Below are 12,259 nucleotides of genomic sequence, written 5' to 3' on the forward strand. Positions count from 1 at the left end.
AATGTAAGGTACTGCACTTAGGGCAGAAAAATAAAATGCACACATATAGGATGGGGGACACCTGGCTGAATGAAACTACATGTGAAAGGGATCTGGGAGTCCAAGTAGACCACAAGCTGAACATGAATCAACAGTGCAATGCGACAGCTAACAAGGCCAATGCAATTTTAGGCTGCATCAGTAAAAGTATAGTATCTAGATCAAGGGAAGTAATAGTGCCACTCTATTCTGCTTTGGTCAGGCCCCACCTGGAATATTGTGTCTAGTTCTGGGCACCATAATTCAAAAAGGATCTTGAAAAACTGGAGCGTGTCCAAAGGAGGGCGACTAAAATGGTGAAAGGCCTGGAAACCACGACTTAAGGAGCTGGGGATGTTTAGCCTGGAGAAGAGAAGCTTAAGAGGGGATACGATAGCCCTGTTTAAATACTTGAAGGGGTGTCATATTGAGGAAGGAACAAGCTTGTTTTCTGCTGTTCCAGACACTAGGACCCGGAGCAATGGATGCAAGCTGCAGGAAAAGAGATTCCCCCTCAACATTAGGAAAAACTTCCTGACAGTAAGGGCTGTTCGACAGTGGAACACACTCCCTCGGAGTGTAGTGGAGTCTCCTTCCTTGGAGGTCTTTAAACAGAGACTGGATAGCCATCTGTCAGGGATGCTTTGATTGAGAGTTCCTGCATGGCAGAATGGGGTTGGACTAGATGGCCCTTGCGGTCTCTTCCAACTCTATGATTCTATGCTCTCATTTTTAGAAAACTGATGGCATGATGCCACTGGAACCTGACAGGAACACTGACAGGAACAAGGACTGTAGGCAGGAAATCAGAAGAAGATTAAGAATGGGAAGAGCGGCTATGAAAGAACTAGAAAAGATCCTAAAATGCAAAGATATACAACTGAACACAAAAGTTAAGACTCATACAGGCCATTGTATTCCTTGTTACCATTTGAGAGCTGGACAGTGAGGAACGCAGATAGGAGGATGTGGTGCTGGAGAAGAGGGCTGAGGATCCCAGCCAAAAAGGATCCTTGACAGCCTGAGGATCCCAGCCAAAAAGACAAACAAATGGGTCCTGGAGCAGATCAAGCCAGGAATCTCCCTGGAAGCCAAAATGACAAAACTTAGGCTGTCATATTTTGGACACATCATGGGAAGCCACGACTCATTAGAAAAAACAATAATGCTGGGAAAAGTGGAGGGAAGTAGGAAGAGAAGAAGACCACATGCTAGATTAAGGAGGCCACAAGTATGAATTTGCAGGAACTGAGCAGAGTAGTGGAGGACAGAGTCTTAGAGCTGTCTCATCCACAGGGTTGCCATGGGTCGAGATCAACTCAAAGGCAGTTAACAACAAACAACATATTGTAAAAGTAAAATATTTTATGAATGTGTGCCAGGGAACTGTTAAAGAACTGGAATTTTCCATGAACGCTTCTCCAATTTTTATTAAATGTACCTCCACATTTTTTGGTTGTGGCAAAAATGTTTACCACAGAGGGTTGAACAATATTTTGTGTTACTGAAATGAAAGGTGGCATACATTGTGGCACGCAGGTTTATTGTAGCTGCTGTGAATCATCTTTACTAGCAGGTTCACTGGGTCTGATGAAATGGGAATTTCTTAGAAGTTCCTTAAAACTTCTTTCAGCAATGAAAAGGAACACTTTTTTATATATTTCCATAGAGTGTGCATTCATAATTCCATAGCACATGGGTTATTCGGTTGCCAGAGCTCTTCACAGCTGTTACTGTTCAACATGTGGCATGCTGACAAGACTCCTGATCCAAATGCCACATCCAAGCAAAGAGACTGGCCCTCTGCAGGTGCTAAGAAATAAACCCTCTCCTTAAAAGGGAGTTCATATGAGTAGCAAAACCATTGCTTCTACCTCAATAAAGTGATAAACCAATCAAGAATGCTTGGCACAGTATTTTAGCTTACTGTTTACCCCTTTGCATTTTCTCCTATTAGAGATTACCACCTCACAGTGTTGTGTGATTGTCCCCAACTGTGGCTAGAATTAGATTGAACTCTTGTGAGATACGATCAAAACATCATGCGCCTTTTAATTCGTATTTGCATAAGGTGCAATTTAAGGCGAGAGGTGCAAGTGCAACAATGCACAATTTCATAAGAGAATATGCCAATAAAGAGTCAAGACTGCCTCAGTACACTCCCCTCCTGTGTTGATTATCCAGGTTGCATTCGAGATTGAAGAAATGTTTGTCCATATTGCATTCAGATCCATAATCCTGAATATTCAGTGTCAGTTGGGATACCATATTTGGAAGAATTATTGAACTGAGGTTTGCCACAATTTGTGGGAAGTTAAGGAGTCATATTTCTGATGAGTGCTGATCGTAGCCGTGCCAGTATCTGAAACAGGCACATAGCTTTGGTCTTTGTAAGCACCACAGCCCTTCAGGGAATCTTTGAATGAACTGGGGTACTCTGTCCTGATGCTGGTAGACTCAGCAAAACTTTCTGCTTGAAGAGTGAAGTCCACTGCTTGCTCACTCACCATGGCCATCTGTAGGTTATGGATAACAACATTTGGTTCAGTGAGGGAATCTACACATTGATTTATGTGCTCTGCTAAAACCAAAGGCTGTTGGTCATCCCCTTCTTCAGAAATAACGAAAACAGGTTTGGGATTGTCCATTTCTAGTGGGAGCTCCTTGGATTTTGAGCCACTGGTTGCATTGCTTTTGAGTTGGATGGGATCTTCAGGGGTGATTTTTGCTCCTTGGCTTGAGCTGTTGACTAGAGATGTATCACCCGCATGCATGGAGTGATCAGGGAGCCTTAGGTGGCTGCAACTGGGAGAACTTGTTAAAAAGCCAAAGTAAGGATTTCCAAATCGGGATCTTTTCAAAGTGCACCTGCTGCTCAGTTTGCACTCTTTCTGTATTGAATGTGTCAATGGGTAAGATGCAGTGCTGGCTGATGAGTCCAAGTAAGCCTGTTGAGAGTTTCCATCTATTTCTGCAGATGAGGTTACTTTTTGAGTAACTGTAGTCTGGTTTTTCATGGATGTAGAAAAGCCCTGGCAGGAACAATCATAATATCAATTCTGATAATGAGATCTTAAGGAACTGCAAGATGAAATGGTTAATGAACAAGGGTATATTTTGCTTGCTTTATTGTCTTCTATGCCTCCTTGTGCATGTTGCCTTTCCCATGGTTTAAAGGCCAGCATAGAAAGGAGAACATATATGCATGCACGTGTACACAAAAAGTAGTAGTCTGGAGATATGAAAATTTCTGACAGTATCAATAGTCCTTTCCCCTACTTCACTTAACAACCAAAGCAAGTTTGTAAACCTTAGGGCTGCCAAGATAGTTATAAGAAGCAAAAGAGTGGGACTTAATGGGATACCATTGTTCAGGCTGTAGGCCCATTCACCCCATATTATGCAAAAATAACCTCAAATTTTATAATCTGAATCATATAATTCCAATTTGTTTCCTACGACTACTGATTTTACCATAACAAGTTGGCAGGCATTTTTGCAGCCAGTCTTCTACAGTAGGAACATTTTGCTGCTACTGACTTTTGAAGTATAATATACACCGAAATAAGTAGTTAATTTACTGAACACTGATGGTCTTTTATTCATATTGCATGGATAGCCCCAGTAGCATGACTTAGTTCTTATGAGTATGAAAATGTGACAACACTAATGGAATCAGCCTAGATGTGATGTAGATCACACTTTGTCAGCTGTCCAGTCTGAAAAAGTTACCTTTAACTTCCATTTCCTAAGGTGCTCTGAAATACTTACACCACTATTCACCAGCTTGGTGAAAGGACTGTTAGTAGTCCAGCTGCACCATTTTTTCTGCAGCTGAGGCAATGGAGCCAGTAAGTCATGAAACGCATATGTACTCCATGTCTGCTGTGCTGGGCGATGGGTCTCCGTCTGCACCACTCTTCTCTCTGTAACATTGAGACCTGGTTCCGTTTCATCTGCTATTATCCAGTTAGAAACTGAGCCTGGACTTGTGATACTTCTCTTTAGCTTTTTGTCCTTAAAAAAATACAGATGATGGTTAAAAATAAAAATACAGTATATGACATCTTTACTCAGTGGCCAATGAAAGCAAATATAGCTTCCCTCCTTCTTCTTAATGAATAAAGTAGAAGTGATCTAGTACATTTTTTTCTCACTAAAATTTGCCCTCAAACTGTTAAGGATTTCTTCTGACTTTTGAACTTGGTAGAAAAGAGGCAGTTGCTGAAATCTGGTGGAAGACACTGGAGAGATCAAAGGAACTACTGGACACAGCACAGTTAAATTCTGGAATTCACATCATGAAGCCATTGAGTGTCTGAAAGGAGATGAAATAATCCACGGAAAATAAAACTGTCTATAGCCACTGACCACATTGATTATGTATTACTTTGTGTATTGAACAGTGGTGTCACTAGGGTTAGTGTCACCCAGTGTGGTAACTCATGGTGTCAACCCCTACCCACCTTTTACCTGAACTATTCACTAGCTAGAGTAGGATATAGCTTCTATGTAAATATAGATTAAAGCCATTAGTAAACTTTTGTTTTTAAACTATAAACTACGTGTTTGTTTTTTGGAGCCAGTCTCAAGTTGTTAGGGAAGTGTAGTTAGACAAGAGCACATTTCTGCTGCTCTAATTTTAAAGCTAAACTCTAACAGGCTTGGCTTTGACATTTTTGATAACCAATATTTTTGTTTCCTTAGCAAAGGCGGAAACCTTAAGAAACTTAAATTACCCCCCAGAGGCCCTGCCTGAGAACTGGTGCCCTTGTACATACCCCCCCCCCCAAGTATTTATTTATTTTATTTTTTATTTAATAGATTTCCTGCCTTTCTCCTAGCATGGGATCCAAGGTGGAATACAACATTAAAAGCAGACATTTTAAGTGCTGAGCTCAGTTCTGAGGATCAATGCTAGTGTTCCCATTGTTATCCTTGACATTTTGGAAGACAGGCTAAAACTCCTTCTGTTATCAGAGCTCAGGCTCAGGCTGACCAACTCTTGCGACTCAGAAAAAGGATTTGGATAATCTTTTTTGAAAATCCGCTTATAGTTTCACATTGTCTAGACAACCCTTTCAAAGGAAGGCAGTTCTGTGATCTCAACATTTCACAGCTCTGTAAGCATCAAAGTAGTGTCCCAGAGAATGCTAAAAAAAGAAAGAAAGGTGAGCGCAGAGAAGAACTAGAGCTACTAAGTGGGAAACAAGTTAATACTTGCAGTGTTGATTTGATTTAGGTTGCACTCAATTAACTCAGCAAGTAGCAGAGTCTTGCCCTTTGCAGTAAGGGCCAGCAAAAGCAAACTGCTGCAGCCTCTTCTAGTTTGTTCTTTCTCATTAATAACTTGCTCACACTTGGATCTTGCTTGGCCACACATACTCCTGTTTTCATCTGTACAATGTCGGAAGGTATCTCTGTTACCTCTCAACTTTGTTGTCGGACATTTCATTCTGACAGATAGCAGGGCCCATTCCAGACATTTAGAAGGGTTTTGTAGTGTTTTTACTGACATGACTTGGCTGGCCTTAGGGACATTGAAAACGAGGGAGTGCCATTTGCTGTTCTGACTCAGGAACCGAACTTTAAAGGAAACACTTTAAAATACAGTATAGAACTGCTTTCACGCAAAAAAAAAAATTTCGCTGGAAATACAAAAGGGCTGCACTACCTGTATTTGATAGGACGTAAAACTCAAGCCACCAGCTCCAGGACTGGCTGAAATGATAAACACTTCATCACTTCCAGACTCAGTGGTTAATGCTGATATTGAAGAAGGTAGATCTGGATCGGTTTGTGGTGGAATGCACTCCACACTGCCATTGCAGGAAGTGACTACAAAAATACAAAAAAATATTTATTTATTTGTCTCCTAGGATAGAGAAATATTAAACTGCCACTGCAAAATACCGTATATACTTGACTATAAGATGACGTCATGTGTAAGTCATGTATAAGACCTATGAATAGACATAGGGTTAAATTTAGGGCCGTGGAACAAAGGATGTAAAAGACAAAGCAAAGGAAAATAACACCAAAGAACTTACAAAATTCCAACAAGCATAACTGTTTGATTGTGGTTCCTGCATGGCAAGGGGTTGGACTGGATGGCCCTTGTGGTCTCTTCCAACTCTATGATTCTATGACTATGTTTGTGCTCATACTAGAGGCTGGATGGATGAGAGAATAGAGGAGGGTCAGTGCTTCCCGTACAGATTACTCTTTTGCCTTTCCCCAAGGGGTGGTTCCTTTTTTTAAAACAAGAGTTAAAGAACAGTATTTACACTGATCTGTGAATAAGTTGACTCAGTTTTTTGGGGTCATTTTTACTACAATTGCTAGACTTATACATGTGTATATATAGTAATGATTATGGTATACCAAGGTTTCTAGCATGAATCCTCCTATAATTCTATGCTGCAGCATCTCTTGAGATATGTTTTTAGTTATGCTCTGTACCATCGTGGTACCCTGACATGACCTATTTTGTTGCCTCTCAATTTTTTTGCCCCCAAAGAGTCAGCAGCATCACCCAAACCTGCAAGGGATGCTATCTGCTCTTTTGCCATATTATTAGATGTATATGTGGGTGGGTCACCGTTTTCAGACCTGTACAGGAAGTGACTTTTTCATCAAACAGGAAGCATCAAACAGCAGGATGTCCTCTCACTTTATGGTTTGAAAAAGGCCTGTGGAGACCTAAAAATAGATGAAAGTGGGCTAAAAATACCCGAATGTGTGGAAAAATCGGCAGTAGCACTTCCCTATAAGATTTGCAGGAGGAGCTATTAACTATCTGTGGGTAAAAAATTAAACTTTTGAGACCCTCAAATGTTGGCAGTGGGACTGAGAGTGACTCTACAAAGTGAAGCCCTCCAGGGTCACACAAGGATCCAATGCAAGGGGCCCAATGCCTGAGATTTATGAAAACTGGACAATGATGGACTGCCTAACATTTTGCCACTTACCAATTCCATTTCCACCAATAGAGTGGTTGTTGTTTTCATTCTCTTGGTTTGGCATCACTAGCCTAAGCTCATTGATATCAGCAGCAGCATTCTGGATCCCATTCTACAACTCAAAACATTCCCCAATCAACATCCACAGGTAGACGGAAACATAAGTCAAAAAGAAGAAAAACCAAGACGATGTACAAATCAGTAAGATCACAACTAATGAGCACTAACCTCTTGGTCACAGTGTACTTCCAAAGAGCTCCTTTTGGGACATAATTTCTGTCTGAGAAAAAAAGCAAGAAAAATATTATTTCTTTATTGTCATCATTTATATCCCACCGTTCCAATAAAAACAGTGTTCGAGGTTTCTAACAGTAAAATACATATAAAACAACAAAGAAACCATTTAAATAGTAGAACTTATTAAATAAAAACGTGCCCAAGAAGTAACAAATTAAATGAAACTGTATATAATAGCATTCCCAATTAAACTCTACTTCCTTAGCAAATGAGCTTAGAAACTAAAAGCTTATCTGAATTCAAAATTCTGACGGCTAGCAGAAAGACAACAGGGAGGGGGCCAGCCTAGATTCCCTTGGAAGCCTGGGAGCAGTCCCTAAGAAGATCCTCTCACATTCATGCCAAATGTGCAACAGTGATGCGAGTCAGGGACAAAGATAAATCCTTTCCCAGACCTCAGCAAGTTCATACGGTGTGAAAATGTGGTCTTTCAAACAGTCTGATGCCCAATTTTGGTTTGCCATATTCAAGGATCATAGAAATATAGAGTTGGAAGGGATTGCACCATCTCATTCAACCCCATGCCATGCAGGAATATACAACTGAAGCATTTCTGAAAGATTCCCCTCCAACTTCTGGTTAATGTTTGGGGTTGCCATAAGTCGGAAATGACATGGAAAGTACACAACACATACACAATCTTTCAGTGGAATCTATGTCCTTGTAATTTGAATCTATTGGTTCATGTTCCAGACTCTTGGTCATCAAAAAACAAGGAAGGTGAATTCAGATTAAGAAAGGCAGAAACTAAAATGATTGGAGGCAATGAAACTATGCAGGCCGGTACACAAGTAGGACTATACCTCAGAGTACGGGGATGTACAAGTAAGCCTTGCATGCCTGGCTGCCATTTGGCTCTTCATATGTTAAGCGTAAAAGCTGAATCTGGTTCTGTCATTATGTGTGGTCTAATGAGCTTGCAGAGCTCCCATGCTTGGACACCACATCTTACCTTTGTACCTATATCCCCTACAAGGTTTAGCCCTACTTGTCTGCATGCAACTGAATGGTCAGAAGAGCTGGTTGGTACTGCTGCTTTGTAGCAGCTGGTGTGCATGTACAACAAAGTAAAGTGGTTAGCTATGCTTGTATGGATGCAGCATGCAAGTAAGTATATTATATTTGAAAACTGCTCTTCTAAAAATAGGATAACAAAACAAAAAGTCCTTCCTGTGACACAGAAATACTAGTATATTGGGGAGATGAATATTTGGTCTGCTATTGGCCTTCATTTAACAATGCAAATGAACAACCCAGCATCTGAAACCACAATTTGATCCAGTGCTTGGCTATACCAGCTGAGAGATTCTGGGAATTTTAGCCAATAATCCACCGCTCCTCCCAGTTTTGGATCCTACTTTGTTCTCAGAATTGAGAGTGTTTTAAAACATCACAAGCCCCCAAATTCAATTCAAAATTCAATATTTTACAGCCTCCTCTTCTGGCATGTCAAAAGAGGAGTCCAAGAGAGGCAGGGACATTACTTTGTGTGCAAAAATTCTAACATTAATGTCACTGTCATTAAACTATTTAAAAGTGACACTGTTGTTCCTTAATATTGAACACAGTAAAGAGTAACATCTCTACTTTGACCATGTTACTTCCAAGCTTTGCACTTGCAGTGGGAGCAATAGGGGCAGTACACATCAGCAGGTTTATTGTGATGTGAAAATCCGGCCACTGGCTCATAAGTGATCAATTCCGGTTCACTAGTCAGGATTGTGGTGCTTGCTTCATCTTTGCAGTCAAAAGGAGCACTGCTTTACTGTGCTTTTTCTTCTTCCTAAAAGGAAAACAGGGCAAGGATGACAGCAATTGGTGTTTCTCATGAGGAAGTAAGAGTGGAATAACAAGTATCTTCTCTGGTGAGATGACTGTAAACATAGAGGTCACTGTCAGGAATAGCTCTTTGGCAGGTCAGAAGTTCTGTTGTGTGCCCCCGTGTGTTGTTGCCTCTTCATCCTTCACAGGCACCAAGCAAAAAAGCAAACAAACACACCCACACAGAGACACAACTCACAAACCTCAATGTCTGCAGGGCATTATTAAAATAAAATAAGAGGGACAAGCTGCTTGTTTATAGGGGCTTGGGCAAGAAGGCAGGGGATGACATCTTTCCAGGCTTGGCCCCATGGCCAAAAGTAATTAGAACTTCTGGCCCAACAATAACTGAGGCTTTCATTACTTCTCCAGCCATTAAACAAAGACAACAGTGTGGCAAAATTTTGGAGTCTCCCCAGAGGCAGCTAAAGGGAATGAGCCTTCAGAAGATATTTGCTGATGACCCTCTCCTTTGCTAGTGTGGGTGCATGCATGGGTGTGCATGCACACACACAGACTAGAAAAGTACTACGTGCCAGCTCTGGCCAGTGCTGGTCAGACAAGCCATGGGATGGAGAGCTGCTACTTTTAGCCAGCCACAAGAGTTTAAAAACAACAAGGACATCATCAAGAAAAAACAGAAGAGATGAGGGAAGGATAAGATAGCCAAGTTCTGAATTGCTCTGGTCTCCCAAGGACAAACCCCTGCGAGTGGAAGAGAACATGCTGGATGAGCTCAGAAAATAGAGAATTCCAAGGTTATTAGCCTCTCTTGCAGCAGCTTTTCCCGCAGCGATGAGTCCGAAGGTTGCCACCTTCTTCATCAGCTCACTCAGGACATTGCACAAAGAAGTGCTGAAGTTGAATGCCGTGGCTATGGAGAGTCAATTGACAGTAACGGAGAGTAATAAATTCTAATTAACAAGTACTGCCGGCTGCAATAAAATATTGTAGTGTGAAGTATCTTTGTTCCAGGATTTCAGTCACTGTGTACCAGTCCTCTTTCCCTCCCCAGGTTTTCTTCAACAACACCCAGACAGCATTCTGCAGTCACTGTGCACACTCAGTCCTCACTAGAATACTTTCAATCCTCATCACTTAGGAGAGATGTTACACTCATCCCTCCACATTTGCAGCTTTGACTTTTGACTTTCATTATTCATGGATTTCATTAATATATTCTCTCTAGGAATATCTACATCCTCCAGTGCACCTCTATGGTCAACTTTAACCAAATCTTGCACTGAAGACCCTAGAGATTCCTAGAGAGAACACCCCACTAGGCATTTGTAGCTGCTCCAGCGCAATTCTATGGTCAATGTCTGGCAGATGTTGACCACAGAGTTGCACTGGAGGACCTACAGATTCCCAGAGAGGTGTTCTCTCAGCTAAAAACATAGTGTTTTTGTTAGTTGTGGTTTTCCCACATTCACAGAGGTCTTGTGCCCCTAACCCAAGCAAATGTGGAGGGATGAGTGTATTTACCTGCAAACCTCAGGGCTTGGTTAGCCAAGTGGTTTAACCAATTCAAACCAACCCTAGCCTACAGAATCCCCTGTCTTATGTGTGGCTGGTGCCATTTTGGTTACATAAGTAACATCATGCATAGCCATAGCCACGGGAAATAGTGACAATAGCATAGTTAATATTTCACACTTTTATGGCCTTTTTCCTTCAGTACACTGCTCAGATTTCCCCTACCATATCACAGAGGAAAAGTAAAACAGGTTTATAATGCACCAATTCAAATTTATTCATTATATTTCATTATAACAGTCACAATATAACCTTTACAATATCCCCCTTTCCCTCCAAGGAGTTCAAAATGGCATGTATAGTTCCCTTCTAAACCCACAAACTGTTTTATCTCCCACAGCAGTCCTGTGAATTCAGCTAGAAAGTTATTAAAGAAAAGGGCAGAATAAGAATGGCTGCCAGTTTATTTTTATTTGGAGGTGAAACATCATTTTCATTCACAAATATACAAATATGTCTACAAATAAAATTTGAAAATGTAAAAAGGATCATAAATAAATAGTTACCTTCCAAAAAAGATTTTCAACACAATTTTAAAATTCTCTTATTTCCAAGACAGTAAAGAAGGCAGCTGCTGCCTCCATGATGTGTGCCTGTTTTGTGGTTGTGTGCCTTCAAGTCGTTCATTTATTTTATTTATTTCTGACTAATGGCAAATCTAAGGCGAATCAATTACAGGGTTTTTCTTGGCAGGATTTGTTCAAAGAGGGTTTGCCTTTGCCTTCTTATGAGGCTGAGAGAGTGGGACTGCCCAAAGTCACTCAGTGGGTTTCCATGGTTGAGCAGGGATTCAGACCCTGGTCTCTAGAGTTGTAGTTGTAATCCAATGTTCAAACCACTACACCATGCTGGCTCTTTAGTGTGCACATGGCCAAAATAGTTTGGTTTTACCTCTTTTGCAACTGGGTAAAAAAGAAATATTTAGAGCTGTCTTTTTATGAAAGAAATTTTAACCAAGTGGTTTAACCAATTCAATCTGCATAGGAGAAAAATAATTGTAAAGGATTTTAGATTAAATCAGAGCAGATTTAATTTTACAAGAGGCATTCCTCCTTTCTTCTCCCAGAGGAATCAATGCTACCCTTTAACATTAGGGGTGTGCAAGGAGGAATCCAAGGTTTAAAGAGCATGACTGACAGTCCCCAGTCCCCACTCCATGGACTGTCCATGGAGGAGCCATAGACTGCACTGTGGAATCTTTACATTGATGGAGAGCGATGGATGCATCCCCTGCAATGTATACATTTGAATATGCACATTTTGAATGTGTGCCATCCAGTACTAAAACACACTTTATTTAATAGAACACATTCGAACAATCAAAACTTTTTTTTAAAAAATGTGCATAAAATACTCATGTGGAGGAAGGCAGGAAACAGATTTCATCTTTATAAGAGAAAAGGGCAGGTAAAACCAACCACAGGTCAGATGCAAATGTGCATATCCCTAATAGCTATACACCTCCCTAATAAGATTGTACTTGGCAACTGCATTTTTATTAGCACATGTATTAAAAGTACTTTCAGATTAAATATTTGCTACCAAGTTACTCCAGCATCTTTTTTTGTCAATTACCATGTTTTTAATTTATTGATTGAATTGATCAATTAATTAAACGTAGCCTT

The 12,259-nt window shown here is 40.7% G+C and overlaps 1 protein-coding gene across 1 annotated transcript in view; it reads right to left on the reverse strand.

The window, feature by feature from the left end:
• Positions 1 to 1,878: 1,878 nt before the first annotated feature.
• Positions 1,879 to 12,259, reverse strand: part of LOC149289968 (uncharacterized) — a 32,457-nt gene continuing 22,076 nt past the window's right edge. Inside the window, exons 3-7 of the mRNA XM_089490002.1 lie at positions 7,209 to 7,260; positions 6,990 to 7,092; positions 5,693 to 5,856; positions 3,790 to 4,035; positions 1,879 to 3,050 (exon numbers count right to left, since the gene is read on the reverse strand). Coding sequence (XP_089346128.1) covers positions 2,298 to 3,050; positions 3,790 to 4,035; positions 5,693 to 5,856; positions 6,990 to 7,092; positions 7,209 to 7,260 — 1,318 coding nt within the window. The 3' untranslated portion in view covers positions 1,879 to 2,297. The remainder of the gene's footprint in view (positions 3,051 to 3,789; positions 4,036 to 5,692; positions 5,857 to 6,989; positions 7,093 to 7,208; positions 7,261 to 12,259) is intronic.

This window comes from Sceloporus occidentalis, unplaced genomic scaffold (genome assembly GCF_023333645.1).
Source record: "Sceloporus occidentalis isolate IW3139 unplaced genomic scaffold, rSceOcc1.0.p SCAF_41, whole genome shotgun sequence".
In the NCBI taxonomy this organism is placed as follows: Eukaryota; Metazoa; Chordata; class Lepidosauria; order Squamata; family Phrynosomatidae; genus Sceloporus; species Sceloporus occidentalis.